The 22938-nt window shown below is 40.4% G+C and overlaps 1 gene segment (V, D, J or C); it reads right to left on the bottom strand.

Annotated features, from left to right (window-relative positions):
• Window positions 1–41: 41 nt before the first annotated feature.
• LOC132808841 (Ig heavy chain C region, membrane-bound form-like) lies at window positions 42–21155 on the bottom strand. The segment is given in 9 exon segments: window positions 42–432; window positions 572–699; window positions 3533–3862; window positions 4318–4626; window positions 6325–6636; window positions 9727–10035; window positions 20171–20226; window positions 20594–20897; window positions 21026–21155. Coding segments are annotated over 9 exon segments (1806 nt in total).
• Window positions 21156–22938: the final 1783 nt, after the last annotated feature.

Genomic DNA, 22938 nt, shown 5'->3' on the forward strand with positions numbered 1-22938 from the left:
AACCATTTCAGAAAGCATTTTCATCCAAAAAGTTGATGTAAAAGCTAACAGAAGTGAATATAATGGCTGGTTGCCACATTGAGATGAGAACACATGCGCTGTGAGGTGGGAATTTTCTGTACATCAGTAACAGTCACAAGAAAGGGAATACAAAGGCTGATCAGAAAGGGTAGGCAACCATTAAGGAACAAATAAAAACAAAACAAATGGGCTTCAAACAACAGGGAAGCTATAAATTCTTCCAACCACAACCATCTCAAAGATATCAAAGTAAAAACGAAAATCCATCAATAATTGTCTCAGTTACACACTGATAAACTGCAGTGATCTCACTGTTAGAGTCAGCAACAGGACAGATTGTAGATTGGGAATTCAGAGACCTTGATAAGCAGATCAGGAAAATCAAAGGGGTCCACAATTCATTCACTTAACCTGGAAAAGAGAGATAAAGCAATGACGCAGATATTTATGATCAGGGACTTTCAGAATTAATGTTTATTCAATGGCACACTTAGAGATTTCACAAAACATATTGGGCTGCTTGGCGTGAGAAAGATGTGATTATTCTCACCTTCACCAGAGTGACGGCAGCGCTGTAGAAAATACTCAGGAAGAACAAGGTGATGAACGTGGAAGCAGTTGTCCAGATGTTGCTGTTATCATCCTCATAGTCTTCAATCCAAGTGCGATCTATTGAATCTATGAATATAAAGCCGAGAGAACACATTTAGATCGTTTATTGATCCAGATCGATCTATGTGCATCCAAGTCATGTAATTAGAGACCATTACATCTTCATAAAGCAGTCAGGTATTTCTCAAGTGTGACTCTTATCTGTATCCATCAGTGCATTATTGACTCTCAGCAAGAAATTACAAATACTAACTGCACATGTTCTTTCGTCATTGTCCATGTCAGAATGTTTTAAATTATTTTTCTTTTAATCTATTATTTAAGGATATTATTATTTGAGGAATGCTTATTACGAATGATTCTTTTAATTATATCATTATATTTTAAGTATAGGCTGTGACAGCACTTTAGTTGAAAATTGTGGCCATCACTGAATAAAAGTTCAAATGTGATTCTCACCTTTATGTATTGGTGACCAATTGCTTGGCAAATCGTGAATATAAGTGACATCACAGTCAGGACATTGCTTCACATTTTTGTTTGTAGGATCTGTATATTTAGGAATAAGTTTTTGTACATGTGTCCCTTAATTTATTTGACCTACTGCTTGGTGTGTTTGGTTTCCCTTTAATGTTTGTGTATGTGGTTATGAGAGTCTCTTACTTCACACTTGCCCATGTTGGAGTCTGTGCATGTATAAACATATTCCTGTTCCTTTACTGCTGGTGTGCTCATGTGTTTGGGCACCGAAATTTTGGTCTTTTCACATTGTGTAAGCATCATCATGCTAATATGCCATTTTGTTGCTGCCTATGCTTATCTTGTAATGTCTTTGTGAGTGTTCACTTTTCATTAGTGCTATCTCAAATGTGCACTTATGTGTCTGTTTCAGGTCCTACCTAAACGAGGTTATTTTCATGTTTATGCTTAATAAATGTTAGCATGCAATGTTATGTTTTGATGGATGTTTATATTTATATGATGATGTTTGCTTGTGTGGCAATCTTTCCCAAACCATCTCCTGAGAAGCTTGTTTGTGTTACTGTGTGTGGATGCTTGCTGATGCTTGTGCCCATTCTCCTTATTTAATAAACGCCCCTCTATTTGTTGATCTATGCACTTGTGTGTCTGCATGTGAGACTCTGAATTTGTGTGTACGTGTGACATTGTATACATGCTGATCAATGTGGTTTAAAAATAACTAATTAAGCTGCCTCTGTCATCGTATGTTTGTGATTCTGAAAATGGGAAAATAATGATATTAATATTTATCTCTGTGCACTTACGTGCCTGTATGAGTTGACATGTGGGAGGACATTTTTCGGAATTTGTATCTGTGTGTTCATGCGTGTATGTCTGTACGCATTGTGCTGTATGAATGTATATGTATTCATGCCCACTTGTGTGTTACCGTGTGTCTATATTTCTCATGGTTATGTGTGAGTACCCCTGTTCATTTGTGCAAATAATTTTCTTTCGGTGTATGTGAGTTTTTGTATGAGCTTAGGTGAGTGTTCAAGTATCACTTGCATGTGTGGCTCTGTGCAAGTATGCGTGTGTGACATCTTATCTATATGCACATTTGAGTGTGCACATAAAAACGTGTCTTTAGGTGAGAGCCCATATATGTGTCATTACGTGTGTATTTGCGATCATCTCTCTGTATCTGTTCTTATACCAGACTGCAATTTTTATTATTCTAATTTATTGTTCTAATTTTAATGGATTGCCCATAATTAGATTTGACCTTGGTGTTGTAGGAAACATTTCCCATCATCGTGGAGAGATAAGCGTTTTATGAGCAACTCTTCTGTTGCAGTGATAGAATTTCTGTCTCTGAGAGAAAAGGCGTGAGTTCAAATCCCCACTGCCCCAGAGATAACATTTCTGAATATGTTTATTAGAAAATGTCTACTTGTGTTCTGTCTGTGAAACAAAATGATATCAGGTATTCGAAAACCAGAATTGATCCCATGTGCTCCAGAAAACTGAGACAAAACTGTGGAATTCAAACCGGGACGATGCAAACACCAGTTTTGGATTATGGGAATCGATGTTAATCATTTGTTAACAGAGCCAAGCATGTCCAACATGTTTCAAAGGTATTATTTTGCATGGAAATGTTCAATCTTTGGACAGTAAGCAAGAAGCTGACTGTTCCTGTTAGTAACTGGGTTACATTACAGAGGACATCAACCATGAAAACTCTGCACAGGGAGCAAGAGGACAGACCATTCATCGTTCCCCTCCCCTCTGCTCCACGACAACTTATCTGTCGATTCTCTTTGGTGTGAAAGTGAAGATACATTCTGTCAACTCATGCGCTGGCGCAAGATCCCTGGCAGTTCCCCAGAAACAAAGGTTACATTCAAACTGTTCTGCACTCTTTACGATTGGTATGTTCCAATCAAATTTAATTTTAAAGTGCCTTAAATTTACATTTCCTATTGGTGCAATGTGGCAGTTGAAAACTGACATGAATTTTGTAAGAATGTCCAATCAGGGGAATCAAGAACACCAAGTTCAAAACTCGTGCTCTACCCTTGACATAAAATGGACAGTGTCAGATTTCGTCACAGAGGGATTTAGGATGGATAAGGGACTTGGCGGAATCCTGCAATGAGTGAGCTTTACTCTGTCTCTGACCCAGGGTGTATCTGAGCAGAGAACATTAACTGCACAAGACACTTGTCCTAGACCTGTTAATAACCCACTTTAACTACACCGATGTAATGTAAGTCAGAGTGAGAAACAACTAATTCAGTATTTACCTCACAACTGGAGGGAAAAGAAACTTTATTACTTCTGTTGAATTATTAAATGCAACTTTGAGATTTTTATTGACATGAATTAACAGTGTCCATCAGTGCAAGTGAAATGTTTACGAAACTCGGTTTACCGCTGGATTTATCGACTGTTCTGTTGATGATCTTCAATGGAATCGCTTCATGTCCCACCACACAGGAGTAAGAAGCACCGCTGGCCCACTCCTCCGCTGTAATGGATAACAGGCTGTAGATGAAGAAGGAAGTGTTGTCACTCTCCGCCATCACCTCGGTGTTCTTGTAGTTACTGGGATTCACCGGCTTGTCATTGTTTGTCCACTTGACGAAGATCTCTCGGGGGGAGAAACCTCTCACTAAACAGGTGAGGGAGAGAAACCTCTGAGCGGAGATTTCTTCTGTTGGTGGCAGGAGGACCGACACTGATGGCTCCAGCGGATTAATCACTGCAGAATATTTGAGACAAATATAAATCAATCAAAAATATCCTGAACCAATATCACAATTTCACTAAATATTAAAATATGCCATTTTTAATTTGGGATTTATTCACTTTCCTTTTCTAAAGGAGCAGTATGGTACACATTCTGTTCAGTAAAAAAAGTAAAGTTTAATGTGAAAGTTGCCTCCATGTTTCCAGCCCACAACAAGGGCATTCTGTCCAACTGTCATTGCTGATGGTGACATCACAACCCAGGTTTCTTCCCACCTTATCTGACTTAATCAGAATACAATATCCTTTGGTCCATCTTTTTCTTAATCAGCTACTTAGCTATCCTGCCTTCAGATGCATCATTAATGCTCCCAACGGTGTTTGTTCATTACCAATCAAAGCCTGCCATTGATGTAACTGGATCTGGATTCCACATGGGATGCTGTGTGTTTTAATCTCACCGCTCACCTTTCTCCTTGTGGATGGAGTCTCTCAGCGGAGTCGGTAGATTCTGATGGTACACCACACATTCAAAAGTAACGCCACTCAGCCAGGCTTCAGTAGAAATGTCTAATTTGCTGATCATGCTGTCGGGATTCTGTCCAGGCTGGTCAGCAATCTCGGATTTCAGAGGCTTCTTTTCTTGTTTCCAGGTCACGTTGACTCCAGAAGGAAGATTGGACACAACGCAGGTTAACGTCACTGTCGCCTCCAGTAAGACTTGTTCTACTGGCGGTGGGAGGATTTTAACGGTGTTAGGGTGGCACTCGGTATCTTCTATGAAACAAAAATCAAAGTCAATGAAAAATGCCCCTTTATGATACAAACACCCAATCTTCAGATTACTTCTTCACAGGGTGAAGACACCACCTTGAAAATGGCAACTCCAACCACTGCTGAAACAATGCTTACTATTGTTGATGTATTTTGATTTGTGAAAGCATTTGTGATTACCTATGACATACCCTGTGTCATTATTCCTAAAGAACACTGGCTTTGTAACAAGTGACACCTGTGAAAAAAGTAAAATCATCGAAGATACCATTATGTAACCCATGGAATTACCTTTCTTTCAGAGTTTATCTCTCGCTTAAGACCATCTATTGATACTTGGGACAAGAGTAATCTGAATATAATGAGCTCAATTCCATGTTCATAACCCTTAGGTGCAAGTGCTGCTGGTCACGCTGACTGCCAAATCACAGCCCAAATTTCGGACAAATTATAATAAATAATAATTATTCTCTTTGCAGAGTTCTAAAGTGTTACAGGAGCGGTGAATATCCATGGAAATTCTGTTCATTATATTTAACGTGATCAAAAGTACTTTGCGTTATTGGTGTGATGTCATTCTCTAATTTATGTCATTGTTCTTCGTGGGCTGAGTTTGGAGTAGATCTGAAAACAAGACACTGAGTACAGCATTGGATATCGAGAAGGACACCCATCTCCTTAAGTCTTTCCCTCCATTCAGTTCGTTCATGACTGGTCTGTACTTTCACTTTATTTACCAAGCTGCATTTTTTAATTTATTCATAGAGCAGGGGAGAAAAAAAACCAAACAAAAGCATCTTAAATTAATCTACAAATGTGATGGAAATGTACACTAATTTTATAGACATCCACTACCCACTGTGTAAACATCGCCACCCCAAACCAGGCTAAATCAGCCTGTCTCGAGTTCCTCGTTCATTCATCCCTATTGGAGCATTCTTACCAGAATTTATTCTCCTCCCTCACCCTCTACTTACAGAGAGCATCTTAAAGAAGCTCAGTGAGATCAGAATGATGCTGGAAAAGCACAGCAGGTCAGGCAGCATCCAACGAGCAGGAAAATCGACGTTTCGGGCTAAAGCCATTCTACTGTCTTCTCCCCACACTAAACAAGAGCCGAACTATCTCTGCCTTGAATATACACAATGGCCTGGTCTCAACAGCCTTCTGCAGCAACAAGTTCCACAGATTCATCACCCTCTGGCTGAAGAAATTCCTCCCCATCTCAGTTCTAAACGGTGCCCCTTTGACCCTGAGACTGTGCCCTTGGGTCCTAGTCTCGCCTACCAGTCAAAACATCTATTCCACGTTCACTCGACGTCAGTCTCTTAGTATTTTTTATGTTTCAATTGGATATCTCTCCAATATCCCCCCTCCACCCCCAAACTTATCCTTGAAGCCACTACCAGGCAAGGATTCAGCACTCTGAATGCCTCTCCCAGCATGGTCAGGCAACAAACTATTTAACAAAGCTCACTGTCTATATATCTATCTTCAACAGAGAGGAAACATGCTTTTCTGACTTGCCAAAATGTTGAATTATGAGCAATTCTAATGTAACACTCAAACTGAAATGAGATACGTGACATGTTGGGAAACGAGAAGCTGTGCCTTGCTGTTTACTACGCCTGATAAATTAGTGTGTTTGATTCACATCAGAGTTCAGAGTGATTTGTAGCTCTCTCAGCATGTGTCTCTTACCCTGGAGTGCGGTGATGTTTTTACTTTGAACGTTCTCTTCATGAGTGACCTGGCAGGTATAGACTGCGCTGTTGTACCATTCACCATAAGGGACCATCAGCCGACTCGTCACCGAGAAGTTCCCGTTCGCCTCACACACGGGAGACGTGAAGAAGCCAGAATCCAAGAGTCGGCCATTTTTCAACCAACTCACGGAGATTGACTTCGGATGGAAATCGATGATTGAACAGACAATGGTTGCAAACTTGCTGCTTGCGATTTCTTCACTGGAGCTCACAGTTAGGAGAAGAGTTGGTGGGAGAGGACCTGTACCTTTAGGAAACACATCGCATAAATTATCTGATGAATTTCATAACAAATACAATCAGTTCTCATATATCAAGGTTTCTTGTGGTTAATGGATACGAGAATCATAATTGTGCAGAGTGCTGGAGAAGCTGGGATCCACACAGAAAGATCAGCAGGACAATGTGAAAGGCTAAAATTATAGGACACAGCAAGGGAGTCAAGGAGGCATAGAAACGATAGGCCGGTAACATCAGAAGGGAGATAGCAACGTTGGATGGTATTCGTTTTAATGACAGAGTCTGATGAACAAGGCAGATGAAATACTGCCATAAATGAGGAAATGATGCGGTTGCTATCACGGAGATATATTGAGAGCGGGGCAGGAGTGGCTATTCAATATTCCAGGATTTAGTGCCTTCAGGCGAGACAGGGAAAGATGGAAAAGGATAGGGGTGGGGGTTTGCGGCACAGAATGTTGCTTCAGTCGCAATTCTGACAAGAGTATTTTAGGCTGTAAAGAGAAATGAAATCATGGATACATCTTCGAACAAAGGCAAATGGACAGTACTTCAAAACCAAAATACAGCAAACATAACTACTGGGAGAGCACGATAGACCTTACTATAGGTTCAAAAGACCAAGTGCAAAGACATGGGCAAATTTCAGAGAAATGTTAATTAAATAGGGGAATGAGAAAAGAGGTTTTTGACTTCCTCAGAATAGGCTTGGATATTCATTGTGTCAAAAGTTTAGAGGGAGCACAATTCTGAAAATGCCCCCAGGAGAATATTGTAACAAAGTATGTGTTAATACAGAGAATTTTAATCCAGACCTTGCAAGAAAGGGGTGAACCTGGACTTAACTTTTGGAAATGAAGTCGACCCAGTGGGTCATCAATGGTGGTGCACTTTGCAGACAGTGATCGTAAATCAGTTGGATTTCAGATTGTACTGCAAAGGAATAGAAATTGTCCCAAAGTTCTGAAAAGGGGAAGGACAATTTTAGTAAGATCAGGTAATGACTTAACCAGAGTGGACTGGAAGCTGACACTTATTGGTAAATCTGAGTCAGAGCAGTGTGACACATTTAAGGAAGAGATAGGAAAATCACAGGGAGGACATTTCCCAGGAAGCCACTGAATGGGACCAAGAATGTAGCGGGCTCTGGACACCAAAGGGCATGGAGGGTGAGATAAAGAGAAACAAGGGAGGCTTCCGGTCTATACTGAAATCTCAAAACAGTAGAAATTAGTCTGGAGTACAGGACGTGCAAGGGGAAAGGAATTAGAAGAGCAAAAAGGGACCATGAGAAAATAATAGCAGTCAAAATAAAGGAAAATATTTTTAAAAGTTACAGGTTCATTCATAATAAAAGAATGATTTGGGAAACAGTAATGCCCATTAAGTGTTATTATTGGAGTGGAGTCGGAGGATTAGGTTGTGGTCAAAACGAATGTGTTGCGTCGGTGTTCACTAGTAAGACGGACAATGTGGGGACAGAAATCATGGAGGGGTGTTGTGATGTACTTTCAGAAATTAGGACACATGACGTGATGTTCTGTGTTGTCTTGCTGAATGAAAAGTGGTTATATTTCCAGGGCAGATGAAAAGTATACCGAGCGGTTGAGTGATGCAAAGGATGAAATAGTTGGGTCACTGACAATAATTTAGAATTACTGTCTGGCCACAGCAGTTGTGCCAAGTGAGTGTAGATCAGCCAACGTTGCACTGTTACGCAGGACAAAGGAAGGGATAAATAATGTAAACACAGATCTGTCAAGCTAGTCACAGTGGTAGGGAAACTATTGAAAAGTGAAATTAGTCTTCATTTGGAAGATAAATCAACAATTTTCAGCACGGTTTTATTGAGAGAAAGTCATGTGTAACAATTTGATAGTAGTTTTCAGAGAGATAACTTGATGTCCAGATGATAGCAATAATCAGAGCCAATGGGATCCGAGTTATTTTGACAGATTGGATCTCGAACTGGCTGAGTGATGGGAGCAGGGGATAATAGTCATCAGCTGTCTGTGTGACTGGAAATCTATATCTCCTGGTGTTCTGTAGGGATTGGTGTTGATTTCCTTGCTATTTCTCTTACATACCAATGATTGAGACTCAAATTTAGGAGGATTAACCAGTGAATTCACAGATGAAATGAAAACTGTCATGTTGGTAAGTCATGAGCATTATGGCTTTAGATTGCAGGAGGATATAAAAGGGTTGGTTGTATGTGAAGAGAAGTTGCAAATGGAAATTATTCTGGATAAATGTAAGGTGATGTAATTCGGCAGAAGAATCTGTGAGGTATGACATTTTGAATGGTGGAACCCTGGAAAGGCCTGAGGATCTTTGGTGCATGTACCCACCGATCCCCTATAGTACTGTGTCGTCTGGATAAAGAGACTAAGAAGGTGGGAGGATATTTGCTTTTATTAGCCTAGACATTGACAATGAAGAATAGGGATATGATACTGGAACTTAATAGAACACTGGTTAGGCCATACTGAAGCGTTGTGTGCATGTTATCGAAGGAATATGATTACACTGAAGGCAGTATTGATTAGATTTGCCAGGATCTTGCCTGGGTTGGAGGGTTTTAGTTATGAAACTAGATGAGATAGACAGGGGTTTTCCTTGAAGCAGAGGAGAATTAGGGAGAAGATTATCATGATGTCTAGAATTATTTTAGGCATAGACTGGGTAAACTGGATCAAACCTTTCCCCTTGATGGAGAGATCAATGCCTCAGGGGCACAGGGCGAAGCTAAGGCCAGGAGGTTCCAAGTGGATCTCAGGGGAAAACAAAATCAAACAGAGGGTGGTGTTAGCCTGGAGCTCAGCACCTATAAGTCATGTAGAAACTGAGCCCCTCATAATAAGTATGAAGTATTGAGATGCATCCTTGCAAGGGCAAGTCACACAAGGCAATGGATCATGTGCTGGCACATGGGACTGGAATAGTTAGGTGGCTGTTATTGATAGGCGTAAACTGGATGGATCAAAGGGCCTTTTTCCTGTGCTGTATAAGGTGATTCTGTGAAAATGGTTATAAATAATGCCTTATTCATATTAATCCCAGATGCTCTGTTTATCTCAGTTCCCACAATACGTACCACATGGCATTTCTTTGCTCTTGTGTGAGTGTGACCCGCTGTGTTCAACCTCACAGTAGATTTTGCTGGGGCAATCTACCGCTGACCCGGGCAGGGTTAACTGGCTGCTCAGGGTGTAGGTTCCCTTCTTGTTTCTCACTGATGGGTAAGTCTTCAATCCATCCGTGATTAGCTCCCCACCTTTCTTCCAGGTTACCTTGGTGACATCAGGGGAATAGTCCATCACCAAACAACCAAAGATTGTCGAATCGGTGTTGTGCTCCTCACAGGAGGAGACCAGGCCATAAAGCGTGGGGGGAGATGGTGTCTCTACAATAGAATGACTAATTGAGCATGTTAGTTTCTATTAATTTGACCTTATCAGTTACTCAAATGTATCCTCAGCTGTCACCATTTGCCAGTATGCTCCCGCTGAAGTCTACAGCATAACTGGAGTTTATTTTTGTTTCCTACCAGTTGCTGATCATGATCATTGGTTCCCTCTTTAGAAACATGCCCTCGACCTTGACCATTGCCATATCATTTAGGAAGAAGAACATCCTGATCCCACCCCAGTAACTGTTTGAAGATCTCACCAACTGACACTTTCATTGGATTGCTGTGAAGAGCAGAGAAGTTTCACAAAATACAAACCAAGGAAATGCAGATTCATCGAAATTCTACAGTGTGTGCGACCAGGCCATTTGGACCAACAAGTCCACACCCACCCTCTGAAAAGAAACACATCCAGACCCATTCCCCTACCCTATTATGCTACAGTTAACACTGACTAATGCACCTAACCTCCCAATCACTGAACACAACATTTGCAATTCCCCCTGCTTGTACAGGTTTGGACTGTGGGAGAAAATGCACACAGATATGGGGAGGAAGTGCCAACTCCACACAGACAGTCACCCGAGCCTGGAATGGAACCCGAGTCCCTAGCACTGTGAGGCAGCAGCGCTAACCACAGAACCAGTGTGCCGCCCTACTAGGTACCCTGCTGCTGGAAATACCCAACAGCTGGCAGTACCCCCGGAGAGAAATCAGAGTGAATCATAGAACATAGAACAGTACAGCACAGTACAGGCCTTTTGGCCCTCGATGTTGCGCTGCTCTGACATACTAATATGAAGCCCATCCCACCTACACTATTCCATGTACATCCATATGCCTGTCCAATGACAACTTAAATGTATTTAAACTTGGCAAATCGACGACCGTTGCAGGCAAAGCATTCCACACCCTTACTACACAATCAGTAAAGAAACTACCTCTGCCATCTGTCTTATACCTATCTCCCCTCACTTTAAAGTTGTGTCCCCTCGTGTTTGCCGTCCCCATACTTGGAAATCAGGTCCAGTGAGCCTTCCTCACTTATCACTGCAAGGCAGAATGTTCTCTCTGGGAGGAAGGTCACTGCAGCAGCAGCAGCAGCAGCAGCAGCAGCACAGGCAGGAGCTGAGCACTGGGACGGGGAGGATGGCTGTCACGGCTGAATTCAGGCCAATTGGCTGGAAGTTGAAACATCTCATTTACAATGATCTGAATTCTGGAGGCCTCTGAAAAATGGAGAACCATTAAGATTCAGAGACTTTGGACTGTTACAGCTGAGTATTTACGTAAATATGATTTGAGAAATGAACAAGTAATCTTTAACTTTAATAACTATCAAATTGATCCGCAGTTCACCACCAAACCTCATCTCTCAGACTAACCACTGCACTTACTCTGCCTAGACCTAAATTTCCACTCACATTGACAAACCCTACCCTGCTATACACCCATTCATGCCCGGAACACACAAGCCCTATCACACAAAACACATCCAAGGCAATCCATATTGGTAGTGTAGCTGAGCAGAGAGATCTCGGTTCCCATGTACATAGATCCCTAAAAGTTGCCAGCCAGTTTGATAGAGTTGTTAAGAAGGCATACTTTGTGCTGGCTTTCATCAATAGAGGGACTGAGTTTCAGAACCACGAGGTTAGGTTGCAGCTGTACAAAACTCTGGTGTGGCTGCACTTGGAGTATTGTGTACTGTTCTGGTCACCACATTATAGAGAGAATGTGGAAGCTTTGGAAGAGTTCAGAGGAGGTTTACCAGGATGTTGTTTGGTATGGCGGGAAGGTTTAATGAGGAAAGGATGAGGGTCTTGAAGCTGTTTTTGTTTGAGAGAAGAAGGTTGAGAGGTGACTTAATTGAGACATAAAAGATAAACAGAGGGTGGACAGTGAAAGTCTTTTTCCTTGAATAGTGATGGCTAGCAGGAGAGGACATAGATGACAGAGGTTGTTTCTTTACTCAGAGAGTAGTAGGGCCATGGAACACACTGCCTGCAACAATAGTACACTCGCCAACTTTAAGGGCATTTAAAAGATCATTGGATAAACATATGGATGAAAATGGAATAGTGTAGGATAGATAGGCTTCAGATTGGTTCCACAGGTCAGCGCAACATTGAGGGCTTGAAGGGCCTGTACTGCACTGTAATGTTCTATATTCTATATTCCAGATGGACATATGATCTCATTTCCTTTCAGTCATTTACACTCCTGCCACCCCGCACCTGGCCCATGGCGAATCTGGCCCTGACTGGACCTGGCACCATCATTTTCACAACCTCTGACAAAAGCCCACTACCCAAGACATGACCTCAGCCCTTGATCACTGACCTCTCATCTTACCCAAGACAACCTGTGCACATTGCATCCTAGCTCCGCTGGCATCTGTGCTTTACAACCTACCATTTTGCCAGACTCCGAGCTTTGCATTTTGACAACACGTCCACCTGTCATTTCATTCCAGTGACCTTCCACCCCCGAAACATCCTGGCACTCTGCCCACCTCTACACAAACCAGCCTGGCAAAGACAGACCTCCTGCATTTCAGCTCAAACTACCCCTCACCTACCAAGCACAATTCGACCAAATTATCCTGTGACTATTACCATTTACCTTGATGCCACCTTTTGCCAGACAGAGTGCACGCAAGCTTACCCAGCAGCCAGCCAACCAGCCTCCCAGCCCAAACTCTCCCACATGCCCAATCTAGCCCCTCACTTGCTCACCACCTTCCAACTTTAAGCCTCCTCCACCATAAAGTCAGTGAGTCATAAAGTCGTAAAGCACAGAAACAGTTCCTTTGGTCCAGCCCAGCCATGCTGACCAGAGTTCCCAAATTAAACTCATTCCACTTGCCTGCCTTTGGCCCATATCCATCCAGACCGATCCAGTTCCTGTAGCTGTTCAAATGTCTTCTCAATGTGGGACCTATCTCTGCACTTACCGCTTCCTCTGGCAGTTCATTCCAATGTTTTGGACAGTTACAACATGAAGCCCTAACTCCTGCACTCAGTGCTCTGACCAATGAAGGTACATGTGCCAAACACCTTCAACACACTAGGTACTTGAGACAACGCTTTCAAGAATCGATGAGTCTTGAATCTATGAATTTCTGTGGTGGAGAATTCCAAAAGCATTCACCATTGTTTTGTTGAACAGGAAACAATCAGGTTCAATGTTATCGAGTGTTGGGAAGACTGGTGAGCAGCAAGATTAATGATGATCCCATGAATGGAATAGCCTTCTAGAGAGGCCGAGATGCCTTCTTCAGCTTCCATTTTGCATGCTGACATGTCCCTTCGGCAGCATGTTCCAAAATTGTGATCCTTGAGGATAAGGGCACACATGCATGTAAAGCTTTCCTCCAAATCAGACTTCAGCTTGACTCTAAACTATTTCCCTGCCCGTTTCCTTTTCCTCAATCACAGCCATGGGACTCACTTCCTAACAGCGCTGTGAATGTGCTAATACCACACAAACTTCAGCAATTCAAATAGACTGATGACAACTGGTTTCTCAAGGCGATATAAAAAGTCTGACACTTCCACACCTGTCTAGAGATTGAAACAACCACTGGAAGAATTGAAAATTATTTGAGGCACTTGTGTGTCTACAAAAGATGACATGGTTTCCTTTTTTAAAAATCACACAACACCAGGTTATAGTCCAACAGGTTTAATTGGAAGCAAACTAGCTTTCGGAGTGACGCTCCACCATCACCTGATAAAGGAGCGTCGCTCCGAAAGCTAGTGTGTTTCCAATTAAACCTGTTGGACTATAACCTGGTGTTGTGCGGTTTTTAACTTTGTACACCCCAGTCCAACACCGGCACCTCCAAATCATGGTCTTCTTTTTGTGTGATTTGACTGTGTTTTCACTGAATGAACAGAGCTATTTCTTCATCATATAATAGGAATGAAGCTTCCCTCATTTTTAACAACTGCTGAAAATGTGTTGCTGGAAAAGCGCAGCAGGTCAGGCAGCATCCAAGGATCAGGCAGCATCCAAGGACCCTTCCTGAAGAAGGGTTCATGCCTGAAACATCGATTCTCCTGCTCCTTGGATGCTGCCTGACCTGCTGCGCTTTTCCAGCAACACATTTTCAGCTCTGATCTCCAGTCCTCACTTCCTCCTCATTTTTAGCAAGGCAATCACACATTATATTTCTTGATTCCAGGGAAGTTACAGTGTTAAATTAATGAAATATGATGATTGGGATGTTTCAATTGGAAATTGTCAGAGATTTAAAGTTTACTTTCATGTGCAATTAATTCCAGCCTCATTGTGTCACAGTACTCACAGGAATGTCTTTCAGAAATGGTGTCTCCCTTTGTTATGGGCAGTCGAATCAGTAAATCTGGGATAGTTTTTGCTTGTTAAACAAAGGTGTTAAAGAGTTTTAGCCAAAGGGAGACCTGGGGATTGAGCTCACAGATGCACCAAGATCTAAGTAAGTGGGGGAACAGCTCGAGGGGCTGAGTGCCCTCCTCTTGTTCCTACCTTCCTATCATTGTGTCATTCATTAAGCTAGCACTGGCCGTGAGTACTTTTTATTAAAATATTTCAACAAATTAATTGTTTGACACATGCTTTAAAAAAAACTTCTGTTGATTATTTGGAACGGGATCATTGACATCCTCTATTTGCGTGATCAAAATAACTTCCACCCAATTACAGCAGCCACTGCACTCTGCAGTGTGTTGTTACTTCATAATAGTTTCTTGTGAAACTACAGCTCGAGATCGGGGCGCTCAAATTCAATAATATCTCTGAACATTCGCAATTTGTTCAAATGCATCTTTTCTCTGAAGAACGTGTTTAATTGAACAGAACTTTTTTCAATGAAACAACAAACTTTAAAGGCTAGAAAACCAAAATAAAGACAGAAACTTCTGAAGAAACTCAGCAGGTCTAGCAGCTCCTGTGGAGAGAAGGCAAGGTTAACCTTTCGCATCCAAAGACCCCCTCTTCACCAAATAGTTTTCATGTTTTTGGTACAAGAGCTCACACCTGTTGAGATAAACAGTGATTACGTTGGCTTGACTCCTGTTGGAAACAGAATTCTTAGCAGAGGTACTGGATGGTCTGAGATAGCAATGGAAGACCAACTGAAAATCTATCACCATCTGCTGCAAGTGTTGGATTCAGCAGAACCCTCACCGTACTGAACTATCAAATTCAGCTACAGCACTGGTTTAATATAAAGTAAAACAGCCTCAGCATAATCTCATCAAATATGCTTTGAAATGATTCATTCTGGATTAGTTATAAATGATATTGTTAGAACAGCAAGTCAAAAGCTGGGATTTCTTTGAGCACTTACTCCATTAACCCCATCTAGCGATGCCCAAAAGCTTGTGAACAAATATTGATCTGGAAAAAGCTGCTAACCACCAAAATTCTGTTTAATATCTAAGAGACACAAGTAAGAACAGCGACTGAATAGATTTCACTGGCCTCTGTGAGTGGAATTCCAACAAACACCCAAACATCTCAATCTGCTTTCTTGCATTGAAGTAACCTGATATGAGATGGTGTTACATACCTCTCTAACAGGTTGTAAGTGAACACAGGCCACCTGGCACAGAATCAGGGACCCTACTATAACTTCACAACAGACCTGAACACAATGAGCTCGACATTATCACGGAGAACATAGCCCACCTGTTTTGACAGTACATAAACCATGTTAGTTATTAACACCTTCCAACAACCAGGGATTGTTCCAGAATGTTTGTACAATGAAAGTAACATTTCAACATTTATCCAAGAATACTTTGACAGCAGCTCCAAATTGTTCAAACTCTATGGGAACTACAGAGGAATAAAACTAGGAATTGCATTGCCATCAATTCACTGTCACTAGATTCCAACCTCGAACTCCCTTCCTCTTTCCCCTGTGATTGTTGCTGCACCAGACGGTCTACTGAGTTTGAAAAAGATTAAAATGTTTTGAAGTGTAATATGACCATTGCCAGTGACATTAAAATCTGATAATAGGTTTTCAAATAATAAGATGCAAAAAAAAATTCTGATTCTACATTGTGCCACGAAACATCTCCTGCATAACTGAGGCACAAAGAAAATATGCAGCATATTTCCCTCTGCCTCGCTCAATCAAATATCTCTTGTTGCCAACAACCAATTTCAGAACTCTTGCTCTCTGCCTTTTGTTCCTGAAACGTTTGTTCTGATTGGAACAACTTAGTCAGGGCTCTCAATTCTGAGGCACCTATTGTATTTCTGGCAGATCAAAGTGGTTTTGAAGCACGAGATGAAATTGAACTGTCTGAGATTCAGGTATCCGAACTGGACAATTTATAAATGGTCAGGACCGTTGACAAGTTAGTCAGAGATAGCACTGAAACAAACTGTACAACAGACTTAATCCTAGAGGATACATTGCTCAACTCCTCACGTCAAATATATTCACTGTAATTGAATATTCATCAGAAGAACTAACCAGTGGATTAATGTGAATGAGAATGTGCTCACAATGAACATAAATAACCACTGAGTTAATAAACTTAATAAGTCATTGCATTTAACAAAATTATTGAGGTGGGAAATATCGCCAATTAAAGCACAGATCTGGAGGAAATGGGTTATTCTCTAAATTATTTTTACATATTCTTAAAATATTCCTCAAACTGTGGAGATTTTGCATGCACTGCATAAACAATACTACATTCCAGTGTGGAAAGCATTTCTGTTGAAGGAATTAGGGCAAGGTTATTTTCTTGTTAACTGCTTTTAATGAACTAAAATGTTTAAAAAGGTGTGAATTGAAAACATGCTTCTGTCTGGAGTTGCCCACTTTAACGGATGTCTAAGTAAATGTGGCACTGCTGCCTCACAGATCCAGGTACCCAGGCTCGGTTCCAGCCTATGTGGAGTTTACACAATCTCCCCTGTGTCTGTGTGGATTTCCTCCCACAATCCAAAGATGTGCATGTCAGGTGAACTGGTCATGCTATATTGTCTATAGTGTTAGGTGCATTAGTCAGGGATAAATATAGGGTAGGGGAATGGGTCTGGGTGGGTTACTCTTCAGAGGGTCGGTGTGGACTTGTTGGGCCAAATGGCCCGATACATACTGCAGGAAATCTAATCTAAATGATTGCCACACTGAACTGATGTGAATAGATTCCTTCTGATCGCTACATTGCAATAAATTGGTCAAGTATATTAATTAAAATAAATAGTACTCTATTTTCAGTGTCTGAATAAACAATGTGCTCTGTTATCCTCTAGTTCATGTCTTCTGCAAATTTGTGAACTCTGCATCCGCCTGAACACATCGATGTAAAATGAATTCTCTGCGTTTGCAACAAGTACTCCCATGGTTTAAGAGGAGAGTTCCTACAGTATGGAAACAGGCCATTTGGCCCAACAATTCCACACTGACCCTCTGTTCAGTAAGTAGCCCACCCAGACCCATTCCCCCTAATTTATATTTGCCCCTGACTAATGCACCCTAACATACACATCCCTGAACACTATGGCTGTGCTCAATTACACAATCACCTAACCTGCACTTCTTTTGGACTGTGGTAGGAAACCAGAGCGCCCGAAGGAAACCCACGCAGACACAGGGAGAATGTGCAAACTCCACACAGGCAGTCACCCGAGGGTGGAATCAAATTTGGGACCTTGGCGCTGTGAGGTAGCAATGCCAATCACTGAGCTACCATGCTGCCCTGCGAGTTCATGAGTGGATTACTTTAATTAATTCAAAATTTGACCTTGGTTACATAACTCACTATAGCAGTTGTTTCCGGAAGAATGACTCTTCAGTTGATATTTTGATGTAAAATGTAACTATTTATTTAAAATGCACAGATTGGGAACACCTAAAGTACTGTGCAGGTTAAATAATTCAGTTAATGTTTTATTTTTATCCTGCAAATCCATTTTAATCAGGGACATAACAATTAATTAACTCAAGTTATGTGTGAAACTGATCAAAGCAGTGAACCTGATCTGTTCTTCATGGAATTGAGCAGAATTTCCAAATGGGCTTTGCCAATGATCTTTTCCAGCCAGAAAAATATGTATGTCGTGTACAGCGGAATTGAAAGGTGTTTCTTGATCAATTATAGCACAGTCATGGCATTTTTGCTCAAGAGCAAGAACTATTAGAACATTAGACTTTTGAAATTCTATTTATATTTCTCTATGACTTGTAAACTGTTTAAAGACAGACGTTGTGATTTAACTAGATAGTTGAGTTTTGAATTTGGATTGTAAAGCATGGATTAGATTAATCCTTAATTATTTATTTTACGTAAAAATAGCGCCTGAAGATATCTGTTTTCCCTTCATTTCTAAAACCTTTGCGATTTGCCTTTCACTTAATAATAGACTCTATGAAATTTTAACTCGCATGCTGATTGCATTGAATGAGGAAAGAGCAGTTCACTGTCACCAACCGTGTTAACATTGCAAAAACAATGTAGAAACCAGAAACAGTTTCCCAAATATAACACATTTAATGTTACCCAAGCACAGTCCCTCCTCAACAGATCAACGATCACCAGATCACAACACGGTGTGTTTGCAGCAGAACTAGCTCTGCAAACACTTTCAACAGAACCAAGAACATGATGTAACCTCACAAAAAAACCAAATTGAAGTCTAACAAAGCTGCTCAGAATCAAGCAAAATAGTGATTAAATTGAATAGAAATAACAGGTCATAAAGCAACCTTGTTGGTGAGGGGACTTAACACTTAAAACTGTAACGTTTCTGGCAATAGTTCAATTTACTTCCAACCTGCACACCCTTCCTGATCATGACAATCTTGTGCAGCGCACAGTCGAGTGGGGTTGAAAGCATATATTGATTAATCACTTCATGGTCAAAGCAAAATTACTGAATGGACAAATATTACCACATTATAATTTTAAGTTAGTTTCAATTATGTAATCTGATCAATTCTGCAGTTTCAGATTTTAGTCCCAAATTTTATTTTGAATGAGGCTACTCAAAACAAAATTCAGTTAGTTTACAATTAGAACGGAGTTTTTTAAAAAAATCAATGCATTAAAAACTCGTTTTTTTTTCATTTCTCACACTTCCGGGTTTCTGCCTTAAGTTGTTTTTCAGACCGTTACAAATAGATGTAATGTTTTCAATCAAGCAGATAAAAATGTGTCATATAAGTTTAACAAATGCAGAAATGATTCATGAAAAACAAAAGAACTTCACAAATATTGGTAATGAAAAGTATTCCAGAGAGTCAATCTCCTCACCAGAAAGAAAACACCAATTCAGAAAGCATGAAAACGCAGATCAATTTCACAAACTGAATAAGAATCCAATCAACTCAATTCAACAGAATCAAGGAAAATAAAATCAGAATCCAATCAACTCAAAACAACAGATTTGAATGAAACATAATCAGAATCCAACAAATTCAATTCAACAGAATCAATTAAAACAATTCCAAAAGCCAATCAACACAATTCAACAAAACCAAGTAAAAACAAAGTCAGAATCCAATCAACACAGTTCAACCCAATCAACTAAAACAAAGCCAAAATCCAATCAACTCAATTCAACAGAATCAAGTAAAACAAACTCAGAATCTAATCAACAGAATGCAATATAGCACCTCAAGAAACTTTTATGACAGTTTCTAACCTGCTTGTCATCAACAAAATTAACAAAATAAATGAGATAATATAATCATGGTAAGAACATATATTCAAGAAATGAATAATGATATTTTAGCATATTTTAGTCATGTTTGGTAATATCTTGAACGTCTTTGAATTCTTAGGGTTTGTTGTTGATAATAAAACTCACAGTCAGGGTGTCACTGGCATTAAACATTATTTATAGCTGACTGATTAAGAGACATTAGGTGTTTCAAGTAACCCAGCCACATAGAATGTCCATCTGATCAAAAAAAAGAGATACACCGAGCAACTGACTCCATCATCACCATTTTAACTATTTGCTAAGCATTAACTGAAGTCTATAATCCGTCTGAACAAAAATCAATCCGAACCAAACCAAACTCAGCACAGAATCTGAGTTTCATTTAATTCAGAAATTAGTCACATGAATAGAAAGTTTTTAAAAAGTCACTAAGAATGTTCAAAGTTCTTACCTGAAGTCACTGTCACCATGGTCCCTTGGCCCCAGTCGCCAACTCCAGCTATATCACTGTGGGACACATTGTGCCAAATACTATGACAGACTGTAAACTGTAAAATGCAAATAATTTCTTCACTTCCTCGAAAGCAGTGATTCAGACTCCTCTAAAAATGACTCTGCATTATTTCAGCTTTTACTATTCATTGCATTTTGAAAGCTTGGAATACTTTTCCAGGTTTGGTCTGCATTTAACTTGACAATCAACACGAAGAAGGTAGAAAAAAATTATACATTTATACAAACTAGCACGACTGGATTGTGTTTAAATTGCATCTCACATTATTTCTCGCTCCTGCCACGGTAGAAATCATCAATTTGAGATAAATCCTTATCAGTGGTTATTGTATGAGGATGTAGCTGTGCACAGCACTGTGACCCACTTGCACAGTAATAGATGGCGGTGTCTTCGATCTTCAGGTTCCCCATGTTCAACGAGAAAATGTTGTTTGAAGTGTCTTTGGACGCAGTAAATCGACCCTTGATCGCTGGTGCATAGTTATTGCTGGATGGATTCTTGTAGCTAACCAGCCACTCCAGACCCTGGCCGGGAACCTGGCGGATCCAGTGCATCCAGTCGCTGCTGAGATCGAACCCGCTGGTTTTACAGGTCAGTTTCAGGCTGCCTTCGGGACGGCCAGTCTTTGCCTCTGGCTGGGTCAAAACAATCTCCGACTGGACACCTTTAAAACAGAAAAGAAATAAACCATGAGCATTAATGCAGATGAAATGATGCCTGAGTCTTTTACATTCCTGAGGTAGACTAACATTGAGACAGTAACAAAGACAGACTTGAACAAAAAACACTCACATGATAAGAAAGTCAGTAATAAACTGAGAAAAATTGTCGACACAATCATTCTGATAACTTCTGGGAAGCGGTTCTGTCAAGATCTTTCTAAACAAAGCCGATCCCGGAGTGTTGAATTACGGTCCAGTGCCTAGGATTTATATGGCCATCGGAAAGGGCAGGCTTACAGCTTCCGCCTGTTGGTTTCCTGCTGGAGGCTGAGACTGGATCCTGGTCTCAGCTTGCGCAGCCCCAACACATGGGCTCATGTATTTACCAGGTTACGCTTAAACACGGATATATACACATCTTGGGATATTTATTTTGCTGAATAGCTTCTTTGGGAGTGTTTTCTTTAAATGGTGGAAGTAAAATTGAGTAGCTTCAGGTCTGTTTCACATGATAGTTGCAAGTATTTTGTTTTAAAAAAAATTCATTCGGAAGTTAGCTCCCTTTATTTCTACATTCATTCACAAGCAGATAAAACTAAAATCAAAGTTCAAACGTATTACTAGCTAGTAAAACAATTGAGCTTTTATTTCCCAGGACACTGCCAGTCTCTGTCCCACTACAAAATAACATGTAATTCATACTAAACATTTCAAAATTCAATTTAGGCAACTGAATACAGAGCGTGTCCAAAGTGATTCTATTCAGAATATTCAATTAGAAGTTAACTCCCTTTAATTCTACATTCCACCACAAGCAGATAAAGCTAAAAAGAACTTCAATCAGTTATTAACCAACAAAATGAGTGACTTTATTTTTGCTGTCACTCAAAGTCTCTCTCACTTTACAAAATAACATCCCATTTCTAATCTGCGTTTCTAAATTCCATTTAGGCAACCTAATATGGAGCAGGTCTAAAGTGATTATGTTCGGAATGTGAGTGGATGTCACTAAACAGCTTGGACCCGGAGATTAGAAGCACCTCCTTACATTGCAGAATGTCTCTCCTTGCATCTTTTTTATCAAATTGCTCCGACCCTAAAATGCATAGTAAAGGAAAGCTGTGTGCCTGCGAAACAAAAAGTGAGTTGGCAGTGATACATAACGCCTAGGTAAACTTTTGAAAGAACATCTAATGAACCAGAACAGGACAGTCCATACGTTTTTTTTTTAAATCCTCAACATCTAAACCTTTGCAGGTAACTGTCTGGGGACATCAGGAGTGTTTGGTTAAATTAGAGAGTATTACAATAATCATTACCACGAATGTAGGTTATAAACAGTACATTTCTCTGTTCACTGATAGCTCTGACAGGGGCAGTTAACTCATAAAAATAAGCAAAAATTCACTGTTACACGACACCAGTGTTCACCATGTATAAAGGGCCCACTCAGTTTTCATGAGATACATGAATCAGAGAATGATGCAACAAGTGATGTGAGTTTGAACCAATTCAAGTTTGTTAATTTACTTTGAGATGATAACAAATGTTACTGCAGTGTGGGATTTTGGATCCATTAACTTCATATTCAGGAGCTTTCAAGATACTCAATAAACAGACTGGACTAACCAGAATGTCACTGCATTCACTGTCCTGTTTCTGATAGTCATACAGTGAATGCTGTATTCTGTGACTTTCCTTTTTAAAGAAGAAATGCCAAGTGAAATGTATCCATTGTGAGTAAATGGGAAAATATAGTTTGTTTGGTAGGATTTTACTTTAGTTGATTCATTTTCCCTTTAATCGGCCAGATACAATAGTTGGCAGCAATTAAGCTGACTGCAGAAAAGGTCCTTGAGTTTCAGTTTCATTTACTGGAAGCAGGTGGAGTTTCTGCAGTGGATCAAAGATATTTTGTCTCACTGTTGACCAGTTGGTGGAAAGCAAACTGCAAATCATAACCACTGCCTCTGCAGGAACACATCTACTCAGCAACAATACTGGAGAAAAGTTTATTTTTCAGTTGTGAAACTTGGAGAACCA

The sequence above is a fragment of the Hemiscyllium ocellatum genome (genome assembly GCF_020745735.1).
Source record: "Hemiscyllium ocellatum isolate sHemOce1 chromosome 40 unlocalized genomic scaffold, sHemOce1.pat.X.cur. SUPER_40_unloc_5, whole genome shotgun sequence".
Lineage (NCBI taxonomy): Eukaryota > Metazoa > Chordata > Chondrichthyes > Orectolobiformes > Hemiscylliidae > Hemiscyllium > Hemiscyllium ocellatum.